This window comes from Castor canadensis, chromosome 4 (assembly GCF_047511655.1).
Source record: "Castor canadensis chromosome 4, mCasCan1.hap1v2, whole genome shotgun sequence".
Classification (NCBI taxonomy): domain Eukaryota; kingdom Metazoa; phylum Chordata; class Mammalia; order Rodentia; family Castoridae; genus Castor; species Castor canadensis.
The window spans coordinates 30,740,517-30,768,491 of NC_133389.1; the positions used below are offsets into that span (position 1 = coordinate 30,740,517).

Sequence of the window (27,975 nt, forward strand, 5' to 3'; positions counted from 1 at the left end):
CAGATCTGGAGAGAAAATAATTAGTTAAACTAAGTCCAGACATGTAGAGCACGCACCCAGCACTACACAAGGTTCTTGGCACCAAAATATAATTGTAAATTGCTCAGTAGTAGCACTCTTGTTTTTTAACCTCTCTTATTTTCATTCCTCATATCCTAAGGGTACAGGAATACTTAGTGCATGAGACCTAAACTAAATAAGGAACAGCAACTGTCTCAGGAAACCAATATTCTAGCCGTGATGCAAGACCATCACACTAAAAGAATGAAAGTACAGCACAGGTCACTGGAATGTCTAGTTTTTCACTGAGTGGCTCCTGCTGAAAATCTTACAGCTCTTCTAGATGAAGGAAGTCATTTATGAGTACTTATTTGTCCTCCTCTTCTCTAAAAAAAACACCCTTGTATTGGACATTTGATGCCTTATAGTTTGACTTTTATCTTTTTATGGAGATCTGGGGTTTGAATTCAGGACCTCACACTTACTAGGCAAGTGTGCTATCACTTGCCATGTCCCAGCCCCACCCCTCTTTTTTCCATCTTATAATTTTATTTTTCAGGTAGGGGCTTGAATTTTTGCCTTAGGCTCCTACAGAGCTGGGATTACAGAAACATGCCACCATGACCTGGCTTGCTTTTTTTGACATAGTGTCCTACCAACTTTTTGCCTGGGCTGGCCTTGAACCATGATCCCATCTCTGCTTTCCATGTACATGCTGACTTTTGAAAATAATCTTACCCTTGACATTTTGTGTGTGTGTGGGGGGAGGGACTAGGGTTTAAACTCAGCACTTTGTGCTTGCAAAACAGGCACTCTACTGCTTAAGCCACATCACCAGTCTATTTTGCTCTGGTTATTCTGGAGATGCAGTCTCACGAATTATTTGCCCAGGCTGGCCTTGAATCGTGAGCCTCCTGATCTCAGCCTCCCAAGTAGCTAGAATTACAGGCAGGAGCCACTGCCACCTGGATAAGCAGCCGTTTTTGAATAAGGAGATTGAGGCCTCTGAACTCCTCCCAGGTTGCTCTTCTTGCCAAGAATTCTTGGGATGGTTTGTTGTTTCTGGTGCTAATATGGGAAATAAAGGCAAACCAATGCCTCTCAACTCTAATGAATATAATACTTGAGTGTACATTTTCATGTGTCAGTTTTCACGTTTTGTGCAGGAAGCAGTTGTTATTCAACACATTTCAACCAAGATGTAATGATTACTATCCAATGTGTACACACATTGGTGCTAAGGGCTGGGGATTTAAAAATCGAAGCAGGTCTGACCAGAGAAGATAGGTGACAGTCCAGTGCAGTGTAGCACGCGGGTGTGGGCACAAGCACTGTACCAAATGTAGGGGTCAATGGTCCATTAGCTCATAGAGAGCTGAGGAAGCACAGATGCGGTGGTATCCCTTTGGACCTTTGTGGTCCTCATAATGGGTGTCAGAAAAGGCATGCTGAGTCTTTGAGAATAATCATGAACTAACCATCCTAATGACAGGAATGGGGGTGCAGAGGAGAAGAACATTCCAGGGTGAAAACAGATAACAGCAGCAGCAATACTATTAATTCCAGCAGCGATGATGTCACCCAATGGCTGAACTCTTACTATGCTTTGTAAGGTACTTTGCTAAGAGCTTCACAAGTTTTATCTCATGTGTTCCTAACCTTGATCCTCTACAATAGGCTGTACTTCACACCCCACCCCTCATTTTACAGACAGGAATGCTGAGGTCTGAGATCACTCAGTTGGAAAGTACAGTCAATATAAGGCTCCAGTATTAAGACTGGCGCATTTCATGGCCATATAAGAAAACTGAGCCAACACTGGAGACAAAGCAAATGGAAGGATACATGTTCTTTCACTTTTTCACCTCAGCTGCCCAAGGATTATTAATTATCTAGAGAAATTTGTCCCTGTTGGAGTTTCTATTTCTTACTGATTAGAAAACACCGAATCTGCCATACTACATGTTAATTTCCAGATTTGTCCAGTAGAAAAGATAAGCAGAGAAGTTATGCCGCCTATTAGGACATTAACTGAGCAATTTTGCTTGACAGGTTTGCTTACTGCCTATCCTCCTGCAACTCCTACAAGTGGAGGAATCTCTACTTCCCCCGTGGACCATCTTTATCAGCACATTGCTTTCCTTCTTAAGGAGAAAGAATGCGTCCTCTGAAATTCATGGTCTGGCAGTGGAGATCTCAAAGGAGTGTTGTGGTGGTTGGAATTTCTAAGGAGATAGGGCTGGAGCAGAAGGCAGGGAACAGATCCTGGGGAGCTGGATGCTTCCCTGGGGTGTTATAGCCTTGGCCATGAAATGGCTCAGCTGCTCTATGATGTTCAGATTAAATTGGAAAAAACTTTATTTCCTCCTTTTGGTGTGGGAAGAATAATTAGGATGGGATTTTCAGAAAGCATTAGGGGTGTAGTGGGCCCCTCTAGAGAACATAGCAGCTTCCAGCCATGTTGAGTCTCTTGGTGGCCAAGGGGAGGACAGCTTTTCACAAGCCTGTCACATTCAGGAATACTTTCTAGATGAAAGGAGTCATTTTGTGGTGTTTCAACACTAGCCCACGAGTAGTACTTTTCAGACAATTTGACCAATTGTTTTTAAATTAAGCTTTATTCTCTCTAGATCTTTTTGGAAGATTTTCTACTGCATATTTTAAGTGGTTAGTCTGGGCTTGAAAGAATTTACTTTATAATCTGAAGGCTTCTTCAGTGTATGTACTTATGATTCTTAGATGTTCAAAATCCATTAACTGGAACATTTATTTGCTCTATTTTGGTTCTTTTGAGAAACAAGACTTTTGGCTGTTATTTTGGTTAGAAGCTTCAGACCTTAATTCTACATAAGACAAAAAGCAAGTGAAATAAATAAATAATTGTACAGTCCTTAAAGTCCTTTTCATTGTTTTTTGTAACAGGATATTATGTTACTATTTAGGGACCTTCCCCATAAATGGCAGTTGAAGAGCAAAATCAGCCATTATAGAATTTGAGAGCTAGAAGCAATCTTCACTATTATTATATTATAGTTACTAGCATACTGGATTTCATTTCAATTTCATTAGAACCAGGTATTCAAACAATTATTTGTAAAAGTTATTAATTTCTCATTTACTCTTAATAATACATGCAGTCAGTTTTGATTGGACTGAAAGTTTGGTTAATAACTAGTTTACCGAATATTAGTCCTTGCCATGAGAAGCAAAATGCCTTAAAATTTAATAAAATTTAAGTGTTTTCACTTACTCATGGGCTCTGGTATTGTTAAACAAGGCAGATTATATAGTTTGAGGGAGTAATAGATTAGTCTTGATACAAAACAGATAGGTAGAAACTCAAAATTGTGCTGTCTGCTTTGCTGTTATATCTCACAGAGCTATACCTTCAGCCATTGGAATTTACTGATGGTGTCACTGATAGGTGTCTTTTTTTCTCCTTACACTTAAGATGAGAGACTATGTGTGAGCATGTGTGTGGTGTGGGACAGAGGACAGGGTAGATATCCTTGATTTTCTACCGCTCCTAGTCTAGATCTGCAGTTGCAAAACCCTGGTGGTTTTGTTTTCATGGTGTTTTATTGAGTTATTACTGCAATTTGGTACCTACTGATAAATGTAGTCTCATCTTGAATATAAGGGAAGAATAAAAAAGCATGCTTTAAGAGTGAAATCATGAATTATCTACATATTACGTGACCTTCCTGAGAAGTTAGTTCAATATGTAGAAGGCAAGACAAATTAGCCTGACTTATTCAGGTATGGATTATCTGATATGGTTATTAAATCATTATTGGGCAAATATAATAGAAGTTATTTCAAATTATGCCTCACTTTCAAAAAACTTTATTGAAGCTTTTACTGCATTAGCCTTAATTACTCACAATAATGATGCAGCACTCCCTTGAGTCAGCCCCCCTTTGCTGAGCCAGGGGAACTGCAGTGGATCAATAGCTATTGAATAGTTGATCATGCAGGCTGACCTGCTGGAGCACTGATGGCAGCCACTGCTGTTCATCCTTCCCTTCTTCCCTCTCTCAAAGGAGCTCATGCTGGCCACCCCTCCTGCATCACCGCTATCCCCTACAAATCAATAACTGCACAATCAGCATATGTCTCAGACTCTGAGAAACCAAAAAAATTGCTTTAAACAAAAACAGTTGCGGTCCCTTGTTTATATGCATGTTACACTTGAGCTAGAAAAGACTGAACCTTTGGCTCATAGTCATTTCTTTCATGTTGTAATGTTTATAAAGTAAGGTGGGAAGTACTTTTTAAAAACTTTAACCAAGGATCACCTGTTTGAAAAGCACTATTAGGATTATAGGCAGATTCCCTATTTGGCAAGTATTTACCAACGGTCTGCAATGCACTGTTTTTCATTTGATTTTTAAGTGGTTCCAGGATCTAGTATGTCTTAGTCATCTCCCACCATGTTCATTCCTGCTAAACACACATCTCCTGCTTTTCAACCATTCATTTCTCTCAGAAGTTACTTACTGAATATCTACTATATGTCAGAAAGTACACTGGGTAGTTTAGCATCATTATTTTAAGTGAAGTGAATTTCTAATTAGTTGAATTGTTACAGTATCTTCTTATCTCTAAGCGATTTTTAAAATTAATTTTCCTTTATAAGCCACTCAACTCTTCTCTCCTTTCCCTCTGAAGTTGTCTGGTTCTCCAAAACCATGCTGTAGAAATCATAACCTATTAGAAAATAAGTTATCATTAAGCTTATTTCTGCATAAAGCCAGAATCACTTCTAAATTTACTTTGCTTATAGTGAAAGATAAAGGCACTCTAAAGAAAACAAAAAATCAAGTGAGTTGTCCTATTAGAAATATATATGACTAAGCCAGGCACTGGTGGTTCACACCTGTAATCCTAGCTACTTGGGAGCCTGAGATTGAGAGGATGGTGGTTCGAGGCCAGCCTGGGCAAAAAGTTTATGAGATTCCCTCTCATCCAATAGCTGAGTGCAGCAGTGCATGTCTGCCATCCAGAGCCCATGGGAGGCTGAGATGTGAAGGTGTGCTGTTCCAAGTCAGCCTTGGCAAGAATAGTTCATGAGACCCCCCTCATCTGAAGGCAAAACAGCTGGGCGTGGTTGTATGTGCCTGACATCTTGGGTGTAGCTGGAATCCTCAAATAAAAGAATTGTGTCCAGGCCGACATGGGCAAGCGTCAGACCCTATCTCCAAAATAACCAGAGCAAAAAGGGCTGGAGGTGTACAATGAACTCAAACTCAGAAACTTTGGTTTGGTTAGAAGCTTGGGTTTGGCTAGAGCTATCTACCCATCAGATTATGAGTTTCATTCAACTATTTTCCAAAGAAGTAGGGGTCCATAGTTAGGAAGGAAAAAAAAAATCTGTCTTTGGTCATGTTGGGCCTAGGGTGGAAGTGGGGTTCCACTGCAAATCAGGCAATAAATCAGAAAATTTGGGTTCTAATCCAGTTGTGTGACCTCAGGCAAATCTCTGAATCAGAGGCATCTGCTTCTCCACGTGTGGAACAGAGTGTTGGATGTAGGCCCAGCCTGTGTGTTCCCAGCTCTCCCAGGTTTGTGGGAAGTTGTTTATCTGTGGGGAGTGAAACCTCAGGAAGGTCTGGCTTCAGCACCTGGGGTAGATCCCTGGCTTGTTTCCCCTCCAAAATTTTTCTCAGCAGCCTGAGACCCGGAAATGGACCAAATGTGTGCAATTCTCATGAGGGTCTCATTTCAGTACTGCCAAAACTAACCAGTGCATTCCTGCATCCTAAAACAGGAGAGCTTTGGCCCAGATCTGATTACTAGAGAAGCAGGTTTAAAAGTCTAATACCCACCTGTTTCTTCTACCTGCTTTATATATTTGTAAATTACCTACTGGATGCAAGCAGAGGATGGAAGCCCACGTATGCGTGTAATCCCCAAACTGGCATCTCTCACACTGAATGGAAGAGTGCAAAGGAAGAAAGTGGGAGAGACCTGCCTTTTGGCCACTGGGAAATACCTGTGCTTGGCAAGCAAAAGTGGAAACACAGGCTAATTTCTGAATCCATAAAGGGATGTCTTTAATGGTTAAGCGACAAGGTTGAATAGGCAATTACCAAGGTGAGTAGTACAGACCATGGCCCAAATCTTTTTCTCTAGCCAACTGTGATATCCTCCTAGAGTTCCAGTCATGGCACCGGTTCCTACTTCTGGGTCTTTGCCCACCTGTTTTCCTCTGCCTGGATAACTTCCACAAAGGTACTACATTCATCAAGCCTCAGGGGTGGTTTCCTCTCCATTTCTCTGAGACTTTCCCTCCTTTAGTTTCTTCTCACTGGTATCATTTACCTGCCATTTCCACTAAAATCTTTTCATTTCATGCCAAGTGTGTGAAAGATATGTAGGTTTGTGATATTTGAGAGACGACCTCATTCCTTCAAAGAAAGATTTCCCGAAGGACTGAGGAAAGCACCATTTCCAAGACATGTTAAGAGTTAGTCCCAGAGAAATAAGCTGTGTGGTCAGGTTAGATTGTGGAATTTGGTGCCTCTTCCTCCCAATTCCTAACAACGTATGTTAGCCAATTAAAATCTCTGAAAAACAGGAAAGAAAGGAGGCAGTATTCCCTACACTTACTTGACAACTAAAACATCTTTTCTCACAAAACACCTGCCAATATTTTCCTGAACTCAATTTGGGAAGTTTCATTGCAAGTATTTCTGTTATTTCAACTGGGCACATTTGCTAATCACCAGTTGTTTCTGTGAAGGAGGTAGGTATGTAGACAAGGTAAGTTCCCTGCTCAAAGCAACCTGTTGAATGAGAAGAAGAGCTTGAAGTGACTATCAATAAAGAATCACTTCATTATTGAGCCAGTGGTTCACGCCTGTATTCCTAGCTACTCAGGAGGCAGAGATCAGGAGGATTGCAGTTTGAAGCCAGCCTGGGAAAATAGTTCCATGAGACCCTATCTCAAAAACAAAATCCATCACACAAAAAGGGCTGGTGGAGTGGCTCAAGGTGTAGGCCTCTGAGTTCAAACACAGGTACTGCAAAAAAAAAAAAAAAAGTCTCTTCATGGGCTTCTAATAATGATAGGTATTTGTAACTACTGCAGTATGCTTACCATTTTATCCTATATTTATTCAACAAATATCAATGCAATGTACCATCAGTCACATGCCATGAAGATAGCAAGAATCTAAGTCATGGACCCTGCCTCTAGGTGTGCACAGTTCTCTTACAGGGAAGAAGTTAGGTAGATTACATTGTTTAATGTGGTCTATTATAAAACGGCAAATGCCCTGGAGAGATACTGGATAGTAGGAGCTGTGGCTGGCTGGGCCTTGAAAAGTCACAGGTTGTGAACATGAAGTGAATAAGACTGTTCCCAAGCACAGCTGCTAAGTCACATCTGGGGCTTATATTCTTGGCAGCAGGGATGATCTTGGCAAGTGAAGTTGGCTTGGGGTTGATGGGAGATAATGTGGGCAGTAGAAGAGGGCTCAGGCGGGAGGGACCAAACTGAGAACTTGGGATTTCTGAATAAGGAGTTTGATTGCTGCAGAGGACTCTGGGAACTGCTGAGGAACTGGCAGAAGGTATCAATGCCTCAAGGAAGCTCAAATTATGACTTTAGATCAAGGGCAAACACAACAAGGGGATTGGACTTTGATCACATGATGAGGCGAGAGCACACAAGGGAGGTATGAGGATAGGCAAGAAACCCAAAAAAAACAAGATAGCATTTGATGTCCTCAATGCAAAGGAACTAATGCAGAAACTTTGAAGTGACAGAGACCAATAGGAGAAAGGGACTAGGAACTAGAGAAAAGGTTAGTTCAAGAAGAATTAACCTAGAAGGAACACACATGTACAGGAAAGCAATGTGAGTCAACTCCTTGTATAGCTACCCTTATCTCAACTAGCAAAAACCCTTGGTCCTTCCTATTAGTGCTTATACTCTCTCTTCAACAAAATTAGAGATAAGGGCAAAATAGTTTCTGCCTGGTAGCAAGGGACTGGGGGGGGGGAGAGGAAGGGGGTGGGAGAATGGGGAGAAATGACCCAAACATTGTATGCACATATGAATAAAAGAAAGGAAAACAGAATAAAACATAGAGAATGAAAAAAAATTATGACTGTGTTCCAGCTCCAATGAGTGAGGGAGATAGTTCAGGGGTGGAGAGCATGGGCTTTGGGATCCTGACTGTCCACAGTTTGCAGAGGCAAATTTCTTTAACTTCTGTTTCTGAAAAATGAGGATGCAATTATTTATTTCACAGGATTCTTTGTCAGTGAGCTGAGATAACAAATATAAGGCCCTTGATGCAAAGTCTATTAATTACCAAGGCTTGATAAAGAGCAATTAATACTCTCACCATTTAGTTGCACCTCACTGGATGAGTATTAGAATAAACTGGAAAGCTTTTGAGAGTAACCTAGCCTTTGGGTTCCAAGTTTATCTTCCTTTCTTAGATCACCTCCCATGTGAAAATCCTAGAGCTGAAACAGCTCCCATGCGGTGTCTATGGGAGGCTGGCTTAACAGAGAACTCTTACCTGTCCTCAATAGATCACTCATAGTGGGCCTTCTGGCCTATCTTCATGGTGAATACCCCAAAGAATTTGAAAAGTGCTCACCTGAGTCTGATGTTGCTGCAGATGCAGCAAGGAGAGATAACACTGGGGTGGGTGGAATTGCAACACTGTCAACTGCAGCTGGCTTCTTCCTGGTCATCATGGTGGATGCTGAGCCCTCGCTCTTATTATGTGCTGTCGTCTGGTCCACTTTTAAGTGAGGACTTGGCATCCCTGAAAAACAGAAGCCCCAGAATCTGTAGTTCATTTATAGGAGCAGGTAGACAAAGAACATAAGACTTGAATATGATCTGAGGAAACAGTCAAGTGATTTGACCTCTTTCTGGTACAAAAAGAATGAAATTTGAGAATATTATTAAAAAAAAAAGCCATGACTGGTTTTGTGACTGAAATTAGGAGTGATGGATACAGGCCCCTTCTGAAGATAAACATGCCCATCTCCACAGAGCTTACAACAAGAAGGGGAATCCACGAGACTCCCACTCTAGAGATGCTTCACATGTCACTCAGCTGGAAAGACAAGATTACGTGAGAAGGGAAAGCTGGGAAACAAGTGCAGGCAGACTTGTGTGCTACTCATCCTAAGGTTGTGGAGAGTTCTATGGCTGCAGAGCTCAGTGTGGGAAGAGGTGAAGATGGCTTTGCAGTGCTATTCTAGAGTAGCAAGAGGTGACAGAAGGGCATCCTCTGCACTGAGAAGAGCACATGCAAAGTCATGGGTGGGGAAGGAGACTGATCCAGATAGGCAATCACCCTAAGTTCTGATCAAAGGAACAAATGGATAAAGAAAATGTTGTATAGTTATACACAATGGAATATTATTCATCCATCAAGAATAATGAAAGTAGCAAAATGGATGGAAATGAAGGACATTATGTTAAGGGAAGTAAGCCAGACCAAGAAAGACAAGTGCCATGTGTTCTCTCTCATATGTGGAAGTTTAGAAAAAATGCTGACCTGAATGTAAAACAGTGATTACGAGAGTCTGAGAAGGGGCAGGTGAGGGTAAATAAAGGGAGGTTAGATTTGAACAGTGCCTGCTGTATGCATGCATTGAAATATCACACTGGGCCCCATTAAAATGAATAATTAATACATGTTAATAATAACAATAATGTGATAAAAAGACAGCCCACTGGCAACAGGAAATGTATTGTGGAGACTGGTGTGCAATAACAGTCTAATAAGGCTAAGGAAGAGCTTATTTGGGGGTCTTTGAGTGTCTGTTCCTAACAAGTACCATAAGTCATGTCATTAGGATGCTGAAAAGTCTGGTGAGCTATTCTGGGACCTGTTTCCTTAGGTTAAATCTAGGCTCAGTCACTTTCCAGCTGTGAGATCAAGAGCTGTGTGTTACTTAACCTCTCAGGCTTTAAGCTTATTCTTTCTAAATTTTAAGTTATTAAAATACATTTTCTTAACTTTGAAATGGGATAGGGTGGGATATTGTGAGCATCCAACATGTCAATTAATATGAAGTGCTTACAAAAATGTTTAGCACATGGTCCATGCATGTAAGTGTCTGCTATTTTATTATTATTATTATTATTCACTGCTTCCTCACAACCAATTGTAGCCAGTAAGCAAAGGTTCTTTTTCTTGACATGACAAAGAGTTTGGGGGCACATTCTATACCCCCAGCTACACAAAACTTGTAAGAGTAGAGCATGATCCATGTCCAATGGCCATTTTTCAGTTCCTTCATCTGTAGGTCACATGCCACTGACAACAGCAGCAACAATTTGGGCTTTATCACAGTACTTCTTAATATTTTTTCTTTTCATCTCAAACAATTTGAGTAATGCAGTCCCTTCTCAGAGCACCATTATCTTGCCACCACAGTGTGATCAACTTCACTTGGGCCTTGTGACAACCCTGTGAAGCATGCAATGTGGATGTTACTATTTTCACAATTTTACAGAAGAGGAAAACACATTTATGACAGCTTAATCTGAATAAACTCATACTGGCAGCCAGATGTTACACCCAGGATCATCTTGATCCACCTGGCCGTCCTGTAACACACCCCCACAGCAGGTCAATGAATGTTTCGTGTGAAGGACACAAAGGTTCAACTATCATATGTGGAAAATACACTTGTAATCACCTAAGGAGAAAGTCATGCTGACATTTTTCTTTACCTTCTACTACCTTCCTCTTACTCTCCATCCTGGTCTCTGAACTTCCTGTTTGATATATCATGAATACCATTTATGCTGTTTTAGAATTCATGTTTCATAGCATTTTGAAGGGAGAGATAAATAAATATAAATTCTATCATAGAAAGATTGCAAAGCATAGCCATTAAGATACACAAACCAATGTTAGTAAATTCTGTTAGTAAAATATGTATGGTGTATTCATGATAGGCTATGTACAACTTTCGTTTTCCATTGAGAAAATAAAGAACCCTCCCTGTATGTTCTGGAACTCTAAGCTGTCAGAGTTCTACTGCACAAGTGCTCCTTTGGAATGACTCACTGGTAAATCTTCTTTGTACCTGTGGGCACAGGTTAGGCAGCTACTTCTTGGTTTAAATTATGATATGCTTGGGGAATGAAGGCAATAAACAGGGTTAGTAGAAGAATATTTAACCCTCATTTGGGAACACACTGATTTCTAGTCATTTTAGTTGTACCCATTTTCGGCAAATGATCACAATCTAAATTAGTCTCAGTCCGCATCATCACATTAAAGTTGATGTCATCACACCTCTGTTGGGCATACTTTGCTGCTCAAGTGTTTATGTTACTGAATATGTTAAATGTATTAAAATGGCACTTAGAGCACACTGTCATCAAGATCGTCACTATTTAGCTTTTTCAAAAAACCTATGACAATTTAGGATTTTTTAGATGCTAGAACTGAAGAAAAAGGAAAACAAAAGAAAACCAAAACCAAAACAGCCCTTCCTTTTCTTCTGTGATTTGTGGATTTTGAAAAGAAAATGGAAAGAATCCAGAAATAATATATATGGACAAAAATATTAGATAAACTTAAAACAAAGAGTAATCTAAGAGCAAAGAAAGACTGATATAATCTGAGAGCAGAGGTCTGGAGAGTGACTACTCCTTAGGAGAGGGCATTGGCCGGTAGCTTTTGTAAGACTTTGTTTCCCTTCATCCCAGGTGGCAGCGGGTAGCTCCATGGTATGTGAGGTCAAAGTAGAGGGACATTTGGAGAGTCCCAGCAGGAGTGTGGCTTCTCCCTCTTTTCAGAGAAGGGGGATTTCTGAGGCAGGAAGTTAATCATTAAAAAAAAAAAAAATCCAGGTAGTCACATATATAATGGATCATGGAGATGTGTCATCTTGGCTTATACTGGGACACTGTAAAAGGCAAGAGAACTTGGATCTGGAAAGAGATAATTGTTTAAATTCAGAAAGCAAACTGTATGGAGAACACTCTTGGTAGATGAGCTCCAAGTATTCCTATTCCCCAACATTTTGCACTGAGGTTTAGATGTTTGGAGACCAGTGTGTTTTTAAAGGAGGAAATAACAATGGTAATGACTTTGTGGAGCCAACATCTGTTCATAATTAAAACACAGAGCCAAGTGGAAATAAAAAAGTTAAATCAATATGAAAATATACTGCTATAACGTGGTGACCTCTATTGATAAATTTTTTTTTAAAGTCTTTGAAACAGTGCTGCAGCCTATCAAGGGACAGTCAGTCATTTTTAAAGGTAATTTCTCATACTCCACTTATCCCCTCAAACCTCTACCTGCACACCATGTTTGCATTAGGGACTTGATTTATGGATTCCTAGTCCTGCAATGCAGAAGCTGGCTTCCTGTTGCCTTGGTTACTTGGAGCTCAGTTCAAGGTTAAACTACTCCCAAATCAAAATCAGTGGCAGGCACTGCATCTAGTGGCCAGGTTATTGAATGCCCCAGGATGTGAAAAGGTCAGAGACCAAAGCACTGTTTACTGCCTTAAGGGTGAGTCAATAGTTTCAATATTTTGATTCTGTTTCTTCCGAAGTAGTACTTGCTGTTCAATTACCTCTTCCCCAGGTTGCTCAAGGTCACAAGGGTCGTGGTAGAAAAGCAGGGTCTATGGTGGCTTACTTTCCCAGGATCCTGTTAATAAGCTTTGTGACCTTGGATAATAAAAAACAGTCCCCCTCCTTAAGTAATTTGTATGTTGCTCTAAAGTTTATAAAACTAGTTATCTACTTTACCTCATTTCTTTATAGGAGAAAAACAAATAAACATCCCTTGTAGGTTGGGTACTGTTTCTCCCATGTTCTAGATGAGAAAATGGATATTCAGAAAGGTCATATGATTTATTTAAAGTCACACAGCAGATAAGAGGCAAAATACTCAATATCCTCAGAGTGTCTGTTGGGTCCATACAGCTTCCTTCAAATAAAAGAGCTGATGGAATCATCACTGAGAGATCACAGGGAATTCATTTTGCAAGATCCACTGCAGAGAGCAGTGTACTGGCAGATGGTATAGGCTTGTTCAATAGCTTAGCTAACTTTCTAATTCTAAAGTTTGTAAATGCAGGTGTTTCCCAGTGACAAAGCCTAGGCTGCATGGTAGGAAAGGCTGAAGCCACTGGAATGGTTTGTTCCTAATCACCTCTATGCTGCAGAATGAAGGGTTTGGCATGGATGGGCAGTTGAGATATATTTACCAGTTTAGTAGTTTTTAATATCACAAAGAGCCTTGACATGCATTATTCTATTTTCCTCCTATAGCCTCCCTGCGGATGACAAGAGGTATATGGTGAGACCCCCAATCTATAAATGAGGAAACCAGACACAGACAACCAGGTGATTTTTCCCAAGCACACAGACCATATGATGAATGAAGCAAGGTGAAATCCACATCTCTTGACTCCTTTTAATGTCCTTTTCCTTCTACATAATACTTCAACTTTTGGGTAAACCAGTGAGTTACACATTTACCACAAGAGAAAACTGGTCCTGAAAACTTCGTGATCATTCTCATACGGTTGTCCATTTTTTTCTCGGTGGGACTAAGGTTTGAACTCAGGGCTTTGTGCTTCATTCTAATATACCAGTTGTCTATTCAGATTCTGCCATGGCTTACTTTTCTCTTGTGCAAATGAACTTTTCTCATGGCCACAAAGGGGACTCTATGTTGCAGAGAAAAGCAAATCTAGTAATAGAAAACCTTAAGATGTAAGAAATATATTCTTCTGTGTCCAGGCCAAAAAATTATTTTTGCATCATCTTATTTATTAATTCAACAACTATCTATTGACTATCTACCATACAAGGCATATGGCACCAGTCAAAACAAAGTTCCTACTTTCTAAGAATTGCATTCTAAAACTTTCTACATGGCATAAGGGTAGCCATTAATTTTTACAAGGGCAATGACGAAAGTTCTTCATGATTTTTATCATTGAAAAGCAGAGCCTCTACTACTCATATAACTTCTTTATGTAAATTAGAAAAAAGTCATCCTACCCAGATAGATATACTTCCAAGGTCTCCAGGCTTAGCAAAGAGAGCATACCTTTGCACAAATGAAAAAGAAGCACAGCTTCCTACTGCAAATGCCTTGAGGGTTCTTGGCTTAGAGATAGGAGCATGGCTGGATTTCAAGTAATAAGCTCACGGACACCAAACAACCTGCTCAATCAGAGATAGTGGCCCTGTCAACATTAATTTTGTGTCAAATGAGTTTTACTTCCTCTTAGGACTTTAAGAGATAAAATTAGGGCAAGGTCACTGTTAAGCAGAATACTGTCCAGTAGGCCTTGAACCAATTATTCTGAAATCAGCAATTATTGAGAGCCGAATTCTAAAACATAGAAGTTGTGATCTCTGTCTTCGCAGAGGTTTAGAGGCAGTGAGTGGGATAAGACAGAAACACCTACAAAATGAATAAGCCCAATGAGATCAGAAGCAAAATGAGTTCTTCCTGAATCAGGAGCCAAATGAGATTTCAGTGTGCTCTAAGGTGGCCTCCTTCTCATCTATTCATTAATTCAACATTTGTTAAGAATCTGTAAGTGCCAGATACCTTTCGGTCCTAGGCACTTCATTTCTCTCCATGAGGGCCAACTCTATGAAGGAAGACAGAGACAGGAGCAAAAATCCAAGTCTTGAAAGCTGGGTAGAATTCAGTAACTAGAAGTGGAAGAATGGGTACTGACAAAAAAAAAAAAGAAAAAGCAGAAACAATATCTCTTCTTTGTTCAACAGACAGAAGAGTGCTTTGGATGAGTCGTAAAAAACAAATACTGGGAAACAGGTTTGGAAGGGCATCTGAGAAGAATTAAACCCAGGTCCTTTGTCAAGCAGAGTTAGTGTCTCCTTACAATCTATTGTCTCACTATCCTGGATATACTTCTACTCTAAGACTTATGTCTTGATTTATAATTTTTTTTTAAATTCCTCAACCAATTCTTCCAGGCAACTGAAAAATTCTAGAGGTCAGGGGTCATGCCTTGGTGTCTTTTTGTCTCCTAAGCACTTAGTTTGGTAGCCACAAAATACTCAAAAATGGATGGACAAAGAAAACACACACCTATTCTTCTAGACCCAAATCTTCTAGGAAACTAACTTCACAACCTTAGTCCACACATTTCCTTATTCTGAAACTTATTTTTTCAGTATAGTATAGAATAGAAAAATTATATTTTTCTGGAGTTAGACTACCTGCTTTACTAGCTGTGTGATTTGGGGTAAATTATGTGAAACTCTGTTAAATGAGGTTATTGCAAGGATTAAAGGAGTTTCACTGTGTGGTAGACAACAAATAATGCCCTCTCAATGCTGTCCACATAGCTAGTATCTTGAATACGATAACGTGGCAAAGGAGAACTAAGGATGCCAATAGCATTAATGTTGCTAATCATTAACATAGGAACAGGATACTTACATAGATGGCTACAATGTACTCACAAGGGCCCATTAAAATGAAAGAAGAAGACAGAATAGAAGAGTAAGAAAAGAGATATGATGATGGAACTGCTGTTAGAGACCTGCTGGCTGCAGGAGCCCCTGAGTGAAGGAATGCAGATGGTCTCTGGACGCTGGAAAATGAGGAGTTAGATTTTCTCCTAGCTTTGTTGATGTCTTGATTTTAACTAAACAAAACCTATCTTGGACTTCTGACCTCTGATAGTATAAGATGATGCATTATGGAAATTTGCTACAGCAGCAAGAGAAAACTTATGCACACATAAAATACTTACGGTGCTTAGTTTATATAGCAAGGAGATAGTTATGTCAACCTTATTGTTTCATGGCCATATATTACTTTAGTACTTATTTCTCATTTGAAACTTATTTCATATGTTCAAGTTACGTGTGACCCTTACAAGATTTAAATTTGCTAGGAAGCACAGACTTTATATTTTTTACTTATGTCTTCCTAGCATAAGACTGACACAAAGAAATTATTCAATGAGCACATATAGTTAATAAATTGCATTAGAAAGAAATAATTTGCTGATAATGAAAGAAGATTGGAATTGTGAGTCACTGGGTTATTAGAAGCTCTTCTCACACTTGCTGTATGAACTTGGATAAGACTTGGAATCTCATTTTGCTTCCTCATTTGTTTCCTCCTGGTCACAATGTTTCTAGCTCTACTATTCTGATTCTAAGCTTTCTAGAGTCCGAAAAACCACTAAATAGTCTAATTACTTCTTGCCTCTCTTGCTTTAGAAGTGCAAAAACGGGCTGAGAGGATAACATTTACATCTGTTGGCACCTTATACAGATTTTCTTTTAAGAGTGTTTTACTCTATGCAGTAAATTCTAATAATGAAGAAGTTAGTCTCTCCTGATTCTATGGTGCCTCTATGCCAGCATAAAGGTATTTCCTAGAAGGCCCAATGATATCATCAAGAAGGAGATATATCAACTACTAAAATTGCAAAAAGGAGACATTCCAAATAGAAGAGGTGAAGTGGCTAATTTTTCTATATCCTCCTAAGACAAAGAAGGAAAATGTACATAGTTACAGAACAAATTTGAACCCAGCTCAAGGTTCATAGATACATTTAAGCTCAGGTGAGAATTCTTGCTTAACAATTCATGTACACACACAGACACACACACACACACACACACACACACACACACACACACACACACTACAACACACACTATACCACACACACCACAGAAGGATAAAAAGGGCAGATAGAACTAAATGTAATACTGATGTAATTGCACCCTTGCTAAAAAAAAATCAGAAACTAAAGGGTACCTGTTCTCTTGAAAATATTACAAAGAGATTTAGAAACTGTAATAACAGGGGAGAAACTAATGCATACATGTAATTTAAACCAATTTAATGCATATAGTATGCTCCTTACATCCTTGGTGATCAGGTGGGTTAAAAATTTGCTACTGTCCTGTGTATAAAGCACATTACAAATACATAGGAACTTCAGCAGAGTAAATCAAAGTAATTTAGGTTTGGATGGAAACTAGTAGAGTCCTTCCTGCAACTGAGCTCAGAAAGCGGAAGTGACTTGTTTGCCTAGCGTCACACGTAGATGGCTGAGCAATGACTGCCCTCAGCCATGTCCTTGGATTCTCTAAGGCCATCATGTTGGCTTTGTATTGCAATGTTATACTCTCCGACTTCACAGAACTAGTCTTCTTATTATCCTGATGCATGCTTGTGATTCTACAGTCACAGGACAGCTTAAAAATAGACCAAAGCAAGAATAGCAGATGTGATATAAGCTGTAGGACCATTGTTTTTGGAAGATTCTCTCCTAGATTCTCTTTCTCTAATGTGAAGGGTTTAGCAATCAATGCCAGTTAATACAAGTATCTTTTGTAGTGTCTTCCTTTTTACCTCTAAAGTACACAGTCGCACAGCACATCTGCATGGTAATACAGATTTCCCTGCCATGCTAACTGGGTCACCTTATTTGCATTTTGATTACTGCTTATTTAGAAGGCACACTAAGAAAAGAGCTTGATATTAGGAGCTTAGTACATGTGTGTATATAAATATATGTATAAACAGATAAATGCATATTTACTGGTTTGTGAAAGACCAGTCTCATATGTATTTATTATCAGGGGTACATCTGTAGAAGACTGACCTTGTATGGAGGTTGAAATTATAAATATGATTATAAAATCTAACTGTAGTCCTCAATGCAATATCCACCACTGTATCTGGCTAAATAAATCAATATAGCATATATTCCCCCTTTTAAGTAGGCATCTCTTTATGTATGGGAAAGTTGCATTGTTTTAAGAGCTTTAGTGGGTGTCCTTTCTTCAAACCTCCTACTTATTCCACTGTTTGAATTCATTATATAGAATGCAAACACACTGTGGTTGTGTGCAGGCATGCACACGAAGACACACAGTATGTGCTAGAAAAGCTATCTTCTTTGCTATAGAAGAGGAAAAAAAAGAATCACAGAAACTCAGACCCATCATTAGATAGATCTCCTAATCTTTATCTCTACTAGTTCAGTCAGACGAGCTAATACCATGATGATGGCTTTGAAATCTCTTAGGAATTGGATGAGGAGAAGCCATAGTGATGAACTCCCAGCTAATAAACACAGAGTGCTTATTTCGGCAGAATGATCAATTTCTAGATGTCCTGAGGCTTGTCTGATACAGTTGATTTACTCATCCTCGCTTACCTCACTAATAAAGCCAAAGTCCACCATCAGATTACAGAGGTGCCTGGGATTTCTTAAAGGGGCAGGAGAAAGCCACGGTAGTGTTCATTACCCCCCCTCAGCATCACTCCCTGGCCACTCCTTGGAACTCCAGCTGTCTTTCTCAAACAGATATCTGCACTCAATAGACTTTGGGCTAGTACAGTAATACAGACAATTAATTTGTTATCTTGTTAGTGGAAATTTAATGCAATGATCTAAAAGAACTCTTACATATTGTGATAAACTTTAGTGCCTCCGGGTGCTCCTCTCTGCATTGGGCTCATTTCACATCTCATCCATTATGTAAATGAGATTTGGAAATAGTTGAGTTTCACTAATGTAGCTCAACTCTGATAGATTGCAGAGAGTCAGTCCTACTGAAACTAATGAGGTTAAATGCATCTCAACATTTACTTCTACTTGGTTGATTCTACAAGCCTCTGTTCAAGAAATGAATGCAATGCATTTTTTTCCAACCATCCTCTAAGGTAATTTCACTCTTGCCTGACCCAAAGTGTCCCAAAATACATTTGACTTGAATGATTCCTGTGTTGATTCCAACCACTGTATGGTGCACAGAGCTAATGGACAACATACCTTCACATTGGAATAAGACTGATAACATGAGTTACGATAAAAGGGACATATTTTAATAGTCAATGCATGTAAGGAGGTCTCTGAGACATCAGAGAAGAGTAGCAGAAAACTTCCCGAATTGGACAATGGGGAAGAAGAACCCTAAGATCAGAAAGGAAATTGCCATTACAGAGGTTTGCAACTGAAAGATTATTGCATTTGATTCAAATCCAATCAAGTTACTCGGGGCTCAGTTGTGAGATGGGTTGATGAGCAGGACTTCTGTTCTCTGTTTCATTTGGAAGTTCAAAAAATGGGAAGACCAAAGACTGGGTAGTATTTAGAAAGTGAATAAGCATTTCAGGAGAAGCAGTCTCAAACTATTCAAGGTCACAGAGATGGAGAGATGAACATGAGATGCTACTTAATAAAAAAAAAATCTGAGAAAAATTTTAGTATTTAAAAAAAAGGGAGGCATCGATTGCAAGAAACTAAAGCAAAGATGTGGAGACAGAAACACTGTGAGTGATTGCAAGAAACTAAAGCAAAGATGTGGAGACAGAAACACTGTGAGTAAGTAGCAGAATCCAAATGTGTTAGCTAGTAATTGGGAAATAAACCACTTACAAGGAAAGGAGCTTTAAACTGGTGGATAAGGCTGTGACCCTGGAGCCAAATGGACCTTGGTTAGATTCTAGCTCTGTCAGTTAACTAGATGGTTGACCTTGTTCTAGTGGTTTAACCTCTCAAAGCTTCAGTTTCCTTATTTTGTGAAAAAAAAAAAGTTTCTAAAGAAGGCTTTGATAGGGATTAAATAAAATAATGCCTGTAAAATGCTTAGCACAGTGGCAGCAGCAGAGAACATGCCCAGAATGGGCCAGCCAGGAACAGATTCATGGCACTTGGGGTATTTAAAATGTAATTAAGATGGAGGTTACCTGATGCCTGACCAAAGAGCTCACAGTTTGGAGTTTGAGTGTTGGCTAAGGAATCCCTCCATTTCTGCCATCCTAAGTAACTTCAACTTTCTGAAAGCTGGGACCCCAGTAAGAAAAGTTTTGTCAGAGACTATTCAACTTGCTGCATGCTCAGTGAATTATTGGGGAATGATAACAAGGAAACAGTTTTGGTCATGTGTTAATATTTTCAGCAAAAGTTTCTCTGCCTATTGTGAACACAACTCCAGGTCCTTCGGGGAACCCTTACAGTGTAAGAAAAGTCTATCATTTGAGTGGTCGAACAGCTTGTTGAAGAAACAAGATGCAGGAACAAGAAATTTAAATAAAAATAACAATCTCCCCTGAGGGGAAAAGAGAACACCCATATTGCCTTGCATTGCACCTACCATGCTAGAGACTTATTGGGCCATTTTAACTAGCATACTTTATAGTACAATTGTTAAAAATGGAATTATTTACTATATCAATGAGATAGGAACATAAATAATGGACCTGGCTGACTATGAATCAGAATTTATGTTAATATAGATACCATCGTAAAGGTAACCAGCATGAAAATTTTTATGAAGAGTGGCATTTCAAAGTGATTAAAAGAATGATCTCTAACTCCACGTATCCAAGTGTTCAAATCACAGCACTACAAGCTATTAGTTCATCTGAACCTGGCAAATTCAACTTCTCTGTGCTTCTTTTTTGTCATCAATAATGCAATCAACAATAGTACTTTTCCCTCATGCTTAAAAATGAAGATATGAAGATGAATTTCTGTCCTCAATGTGCCAGAGGCAAACACAGAAATACTAACATTAATACTTTGTGATAAGTGCCACAAGGTCAGGTATAAGAGATATGACTACCCAGGAGAATGAGTGACTTCTCTGCTGGGGTAGGAAGGACATCACTGAGGAGATAATACATTTTATTTGGGTCTCAAACAATTTGGAAATTTTGGCTGAAAGGGGATGAAGAAAATTTTGGGAATGAAGCACAACACAGAGTGACATATTGAGGGAAAGGCAAAGATTCTTGGGTGGCTATAGTTGCAGACTTCCCAGAGTGTTACAGATGATGCAGTCTGCTTCAAGTTGGGAAGGACACTAGGAGCTTGGATTTCACCTGTGGGTAAGGACTCAGAAAGCATTGCTACATAGACACATAAACAACCACCGGTGGAGAAGAGGTGTCTTGATTTCCATGTGTAAACTTGGGTTAGAAGGGACAAAAGCTGCTCCCCGTGGGTTTCAAGAAAGTGGCCAACAGATGATGAGATGTTTGTAAGTCAAGAATAGAAATTTAATCCCTCCCCTCTTTGACGGTACTAGAGTTTGAACTTAGGGCCTTATACTTACTAGGCAAGCACTCTATTTAGCCATACTTCCAGCTCTGGGATTGCAGGCGTGTGCCACCATGGCCAGCTCTAGAAACAGAACCTTTGCTGGAGAATGGTTAAGCTGTGTCCCTTACTGTCTAGAATTTCTGCTTGTCTTCTCCCTGGTCTGTCTCCTTTTCCCTTTCTCAACTTTTACAGGACAAAGTCTGCAGGAGAAGTTCCTTTCTAAGCACTATGATGGAAACACTGATGAGTAAGTTATGGTTCTTTGTCAGAAGATACCTAAATCTATGTTTCAATCATATTTTTGTAAACCAAGTTTTACTGTGTTCATTTAGACAGCTGAGTATTTAGAGAAAGCTGGAGGTGAGGGCTTTCAGAAAATTAGAACACGTTTTCTAGAAGATATGTGTGGATTTTTATAGATTTGCACTGTGATTTCAAATTTTTTACTTCTGTCTTCATGTGATGAATATTTGTCACAGCTTTTGAAGGACTTGATGCCCAGTACAAAAATTTTAAGGTTATGAAAGAATCTTTGAGCCCATGAAACAAAATGAGAGGCCTGGGTAGAAAAGAAGGAAAAACTGGGAATGACGGGGAGTAGAAGTTTCACTGGTGAGAGAACAGGTTTGCAGATGGAAATCAAACTGGGAGTTTAACCAGATGAGCACAAGTCGGGGGGAACAGGCATCCGATCACACTGCGGGGGACTGATGTCAGTTCCTAAAAGGGCAGGTGCACTGCAGCTTTAACCTATGGCATCCTAATAACTGACTGAAAAACAATCAAGATGGTATTATTTGGCTTACAGACCCCCAACTAAATTGTTTCTCTTAATTCAATTTTTATTTCTTATTTAATTTGTAAGCTGAATTTGGTTCAGCAAGTATGGATACCAGCACAATTGACACATGATGAGAATATTTATGCAATCATTCAATTTGCCCATTTATTCATTGCACAAACATTTATTGAGCATCTACATTGAAAAAGGGACTTTGGCAGACCTTGATAAAATTATCACTGCTGAACAACATAAAGATGAGGAAGAACTAGTACAATAATTGAGAAAGGGAAACAATGATTATCATTGTAACTAGAGATAAACCACACAAATTGAATTTCTGACTTCTGAAGAAACAAGAATATTGAAGATTGAGATGAGTGCAACACAGAACCACCCACAGTTATGGATGAACATGTGACAGAGACTGAGCCACTCTGCTTTGTCTGGACCACTTTGCATCCTAGTGCAGGGATTCCTTCAGAGACTGTGCTGGGCAGGAGTGACTTTCTGTGTTCACTGCATGGTTTGTGGGCATGAAGAAAGCTACAGGCAAGCCTATGGTCTCATCTCTGTGGGAGGAGACTGGTAGGAAGATAAGAGAGAAAACACAAGACCCTACCTGAAAAATAACTAAAGCAAAATAGGGTGGAGTCATGGCTCAACTGGTAGAGTGTCTAAACAGCAAAGCAAAAGGCCCTGAGTTCAAATCCCAGTAATACCCCTCAAAAAAGTATACAGATAGAAATGTTAGTGTCTGGATCCCAGAAAGTAATAGGAAGAACAATGGGTGGTTCTCATGTTTGAATGATCCTTCCTCTACCTTCAAACAAAGGTATAGGAAAAGTGTTCTTGTCAGTTTGTTTCTTAATTCTGCCTAGTTAGCTATGGGTTCAAGGAGTTAATGCCCTAATGTGAAATTAAGAAGTTGCAGAACCTGCTGGAAAACGAAACAAAATCCTGATTGAATGTGCAAACAGGCCACAACTATGGAAATGTCCACAAACTCAGAGCTAAGAAATAACTGGCTTGACATGAACCTGAGGATTATACTTCCCTAAGAGAAGAAAGGAGGTTGAAATCAGGATTTGGAAAACCAAGCAAATGGTCAAGAAATGCCAACAAAGTCAAAGTGAGACTTTTAAAAAGATTTTTTTAAAAAAGTCTTCAAACATGGTAAGTGCGTGGACTAATGGGTATTATTTAGCATTCTACAATGCATACATATTTCAAAACAGCATGCTGCACAGGATAAATATATACAATTGTTATTTTTCAAGTTAAAAAAAAAGTCCCTGCTATATTTCTCAAACCTGGAAATGATTACATTTCTCAAGTAATAAAACTGACAGTAAAACATTATTTTTCCTGCCTTGGTTATGTAATAAGTGGAATATGTTTGTTTTTCTGAGCACCATTTTTAGAACAATCAAAGTTATCTAAGGGCAGCCTTTCCTCAAATGAGGAAGGCTACTGGGTACTGGGTTTGGGCAGGTGAAGGCTCACTTTCTCCACTGATCTCATCAAAAGTTCTCCCAAATAGGAAACAGGATCAGCAGTAGCAAACAGTGGTCGTCCCTGTTGGTAATAACAGCTTCTTCTTCTGGGTCCACGCCTCTCCTCTATTGTCCTGGGTTAGTCACTGCTCATTCCCCTCAGTACAAATTCACGCAGCAGGTAACTGTCCTTACTCAGCTCTTCCACATCCTTCACTTTGCAGGATCACCTACCTACACCACAGCTCTGTAAACTTTCCTTACTTTACTACTTGGCTATATGACACTTCACACTCTCAGGATCCAATAGATTAAACTTAATCTTTAGATTCCTTGGATGTAAAATGGAAATAAAAGGAGATGTCTTATGGAATTTGCTGTGAGGCTTAATTGAAAGATATATTTATCAAGTATCTAACATACTGCTTGGTTCCTAGTAGCCAAACTGTAATTAACATTACAGTACATAGTAATCTTAACTTCCCAATAGGATAATTATTAAGTTGAGAAGAGTCTGTACTGACATTTTCCACGTTTCTGACAGTGTCCACCCAGCAAAGGGATGGCAAAGAAATCACATGATCAACAAACACATGTTTAATTGAAGTGCATCCATGTTTGTATAGATGAGTGAAAACAGTTCAACAGACACAAAACCATACCACTAACACTACAGTTTAAAGTGGAAATAAGATGGCTTTTTTCCCCAATCTTCGTAAGAAATATTTTATAACTATAAGAATATTATAAATGAGAGGATGTGTTTTTTTATGATTTGAGAAATCACAGCAGAAATAAGAACTATTATCTCCCTTCAAGAAAGTGAAAAAGAGAGAATGGATTTATCCATGGGAGCCTTAATTCTGAATTAGCATGGGAGTAAAACATGGTGGGAAGAACCACCAGAAATCAAATGTCAGGGTCATAGGACATAGGGCTAGAAGGGGCCACTGAGTGGACCCCACCATTCCTCTGATGCGGTTGCAGAAGTCATACTGAGCTACTGATGATGTGGCTTTTTAGGAGGTCCCAACCTGGGCCTCTCGACCCTGGTCCTCCTCACTCACTAAGTACAGCCAAACTTTCATGTGATTTTCCTGCCCAGATTCCTGATACTGCCATTTCTTCCCTTACTCTGCCTAATGATTGTGAAGGTCCTATCAGGGGATGTGATGCAATGAGATGGGCAAAGAGTGGGATGGGCAGAGCCCGACAGAACAATCTGTGCCTCCCTTTTGAGAGTAATCTCAAGAGAGGAAAGACCCACTAGGGGTTCACATCAATAAAAGTCACTGGTGATAACAGAAGGGAATAGTTTGCTCTCTAAAAGAAGAAAAATAGTCAGTGGTGTTCATAAGTGACAAGGCAGCATTGAGTCACCATATTGATAAATGAGGTCTTTGGAGTCATCTCTTTGTCTCTGTCACCAGTGGAAAATAATGTCCCAGGCCTTAAAATAGCCCCTCCCTGAAATGGTGCCCTCTCTCTGAGCAGGATTCCTGATGCTACCCCATAATGGACAAGTGATCATTATGAGCACAAAACTTTAGAGCTGCAGGTTCTGAGAGCTGGAGGGCATTTTGATGATCTTTGTGCAAGAAGTTACTGGACCACCTGGAGAACACATTTTGTAGATTCCACAGGTTTAGCCTACACTGGCCATATTTCCTGGAGAGCTTGGGATATGTGTCTCAGCCTGCTGTTGGCTACACTCAGCTGAGCTCATTCTCCTGGCCTCTTTCTGAGAAAGTGTGCAGTGCCCCTGACTGCCTTGTCCCTCTTCCTGTTTTCCCACCTCCCTAAAGCCTGGAGGGCTAGCTGTTTGTGGCAAAAATCAATCCAGGGTCTTTTTATCTCCACATTAAATCCCCATAGCCAGCTGTTTTTATACAGATGTCCCTACAGGCTGCGCCTGGTCTAGTGACCGTTTGCAAGAAAACAAAGGCGGAGAGAAAAGGCTGATGGTGGCAGCTTTTGGAGGTGGGTACAGCAATTCAACAGAGGAGGGAATTAAAAGATGGTATTTCCATGCAGCCGTGAAAGAAGAGGAATCCTCCTCTCCTTGAACAATAAAGGCTCCTGCTAATTTTAACCAGAGTCAGCTCTGAAAAACCTGCAGTTGACTGTGAGTCACGGGCCCTCAGGGAATTGGAGGTGGGGGAGGTGGGAGCTGTGTGTGTGTGTGTGTGTGTGTGCGCGCGCATGTGCGTGCATGTGCGTGTGCGTGTGCACACCAGTGTGTATAATCTCCCAGTGCCCAGAGCTCTGGAGATCCTGGAACACTTCAGTAGCACAGGCCAGATTCATTAAAAACTCTGGCTACAGGCCAGCAGTTAAAATTGAAGCAGCATATTTATTGCATTTTGTTCAAATAAATCTGAAAACGTGTGAATCATATTCCTTGGAGAGATTGGGAGAAGAAGTAAACAACATCAGGCTAATACTTACAAGCCGTGGCGAGAGAGAGAACAAAGATACTGAAGGTTCCCCCGCCACAGAACTCTGCGAGATTCTCGCCCTTGCTGGGTGGGGGCCGGAGGGAGCCATGCTTTCCCACCACTTTCCCTGTGGGCTCAGTCCTGGCCTTGGTGTCACGTGAGGCAAGGGACTCTGGCCTCTGCTCTGGGTTTCTCAATTGCACTGTGGCTTCTCCCACCCTGCTTTGTGGGTGTGTTGTCTCCCCAACACTAGGCCTGCCATCCTGCTTTGCAATGGCAGCTGCAGAAATTAAATTCAATTATGGGTTTTCCTAAAATAGTATATAAGGGAACATCTCCCCCCTCCCTTACCAGTCCAGTTCACATGAAACTCGGCAAGAGCTCAAGCTAATTATTTGCCTCTTTAAAACAAAATAAAATAGCTGGTCAGCTTTACTGGGCTAGAGTTTTTTGTTGCTTGATTTCTTTTATTAAGGCTCAAAGGGCCTGTGAGTTTTAGAGACTGAACTCCCAATGGGTGGAGGCTGGGGACTTTCGACCTCAGTTTCCCTAAATGTAAAATGCTAGTAATGCTTCTTATATGGTAATTAAGAGGAATGAACATAACATCCTCATGCCCAAATATCAGATCCCTTCTCTTTCTCCTTGTGAAAGAGATGATTTATGGGCATAACTTTGTAATACTTAGGATTTGTTTTTTTCAATTCAACCCAAGATTGTTTTTATAGCATAATTTTTGCCACTGAATACTTTCCCTATTTCTCTTCATTATACATGAGCTTGTTGGTGCGAAACCTTGATACAGGCAGATTAGCAGAATGAAGTGTGGCCTAACACTCTTCTCTTACTTCATTAAAAAGGTTGTTTATACATCTTCAAAAGCTCTCTGGCCTTCCAATAGTTATAATACGCCTGAGGTGTGGGTGGGATGTTCAAAGGCACACCAATGTTCGCCCAAGAAAAGCAGGTGGATGTCTGGTATATATGAAGGTCTTGGGGAAGGCAAGGGAGCATTGAAATACTTTATATGCATTAACTGAGGTTAGGTTCTTAGGTGAAGATTTCATGGTGCTGACAGTGAAGATAAATTCAACCCAGGCCTCAGTTGCCAACCCATAGATAGAGCAGAGGGGTGGATTTCTGAATTGGGGTCAAAGTGTGAGATGACCTGACATACCTCATGGAACAACACATCTTGCTCAGACCCCTAAGAGGGGAAGGTGGAAATGACTCTTAAGACATCACTCTCATCCTACACCTTGGTGCCTGCTCCACTTCAGCATTGTGGTTCACCCAGCTCCATCTCTGGCTCTAGCCAGGATGAGCTATTCCTTTCTACTTCCTGTACCCTGAAATCTGGAGAATCTGTGGCAATTTAATCTGGCCCCTTGGAGTTTCTTCTCCAAACCCTAGAATGTTTGGCCCTAGTCCAGGAAACCCTAATACCCAAGGAGAGGCCAGAAGTTTCCCACTGTCTGATCAAAACATGCATTCCAGCTCCTGAGCTGCCTTGCCTCACAGCTGAGCTGGAAATAGCAATAAGCAATTGCTAACTTGCAGGTACTCTGTGCTGGGGAACACTTCAAGCCCTTTTCATGTAGTAATGCATTTCATATTCACCACAAGTCTGTTTGTGGAGCATGGTATTCATTGTTATTTTACAGAGGAGGAAACTGAGGCCCACAGAGGGTAAGTAATTCACCCCTTTTTATCACAATTATTGTTTGGTAGAGTCAGAATTTGAAAACGTGCAACTGTGTCAAAGTCTTCCTCACTAAACAATGACATGCAGTCTTAGTTTCATGTCCCTGTGAAGAATTAGATACAATTCCCTCTACACTCTTGATTGCTGAGTGTGTGCCAGGAGGAAATTCAGTAAAGACCTGCTAAACCAGATGGTAACAGGAAGCTAAAACAAGCTTCCCAGTTAAACAAAAATGTATTTATTAATTTATTCTGATCAATACGAACCAGTCTCTGGTTGCATGAGCTTAAATTGAATCTAAATTATTTTCCAGGGATGGGAGGATGGATGTGTCCTCATCCATTAATATACCCTCTTCCCTTGCCAGGAGGTCAGAGCAAGGTCAGTGACTGGAAGACTCAGTGGCCAGTGAAAGAGAATGGAGATGACTGGGTCACTTGGGAACTGAGGCCTTTAATTTGCCACCTTCTT

General features: G+C 40.1%; 1 protein-coding gene across 5 annotated transcripts in view; it reads right to left on the reverse strand.

The window, feature by feature from the left end:
• Window positions 1-27,975, reverse strand: part of Setbp1 (SET binding protein 1) — a 361,289-nt gene that overhangs the window by 21,704 nt on the left and 311,610 nt on the right. For all 5 annotated transcript variants that reach the window (XM_074069901.1, XM_074069903.1, XM_074069905.1 and 2 more), the window contains exon 5: window positions 8,619-8,789. In XM_074069901.1, coding sequence (XP_073926002.1) covers window positions 8,619-8,789 — 171 coding nt within the window. The remainder of the gene's footprint in view (window positions 1-8,618; window positions 8,790-27,975) is intronic.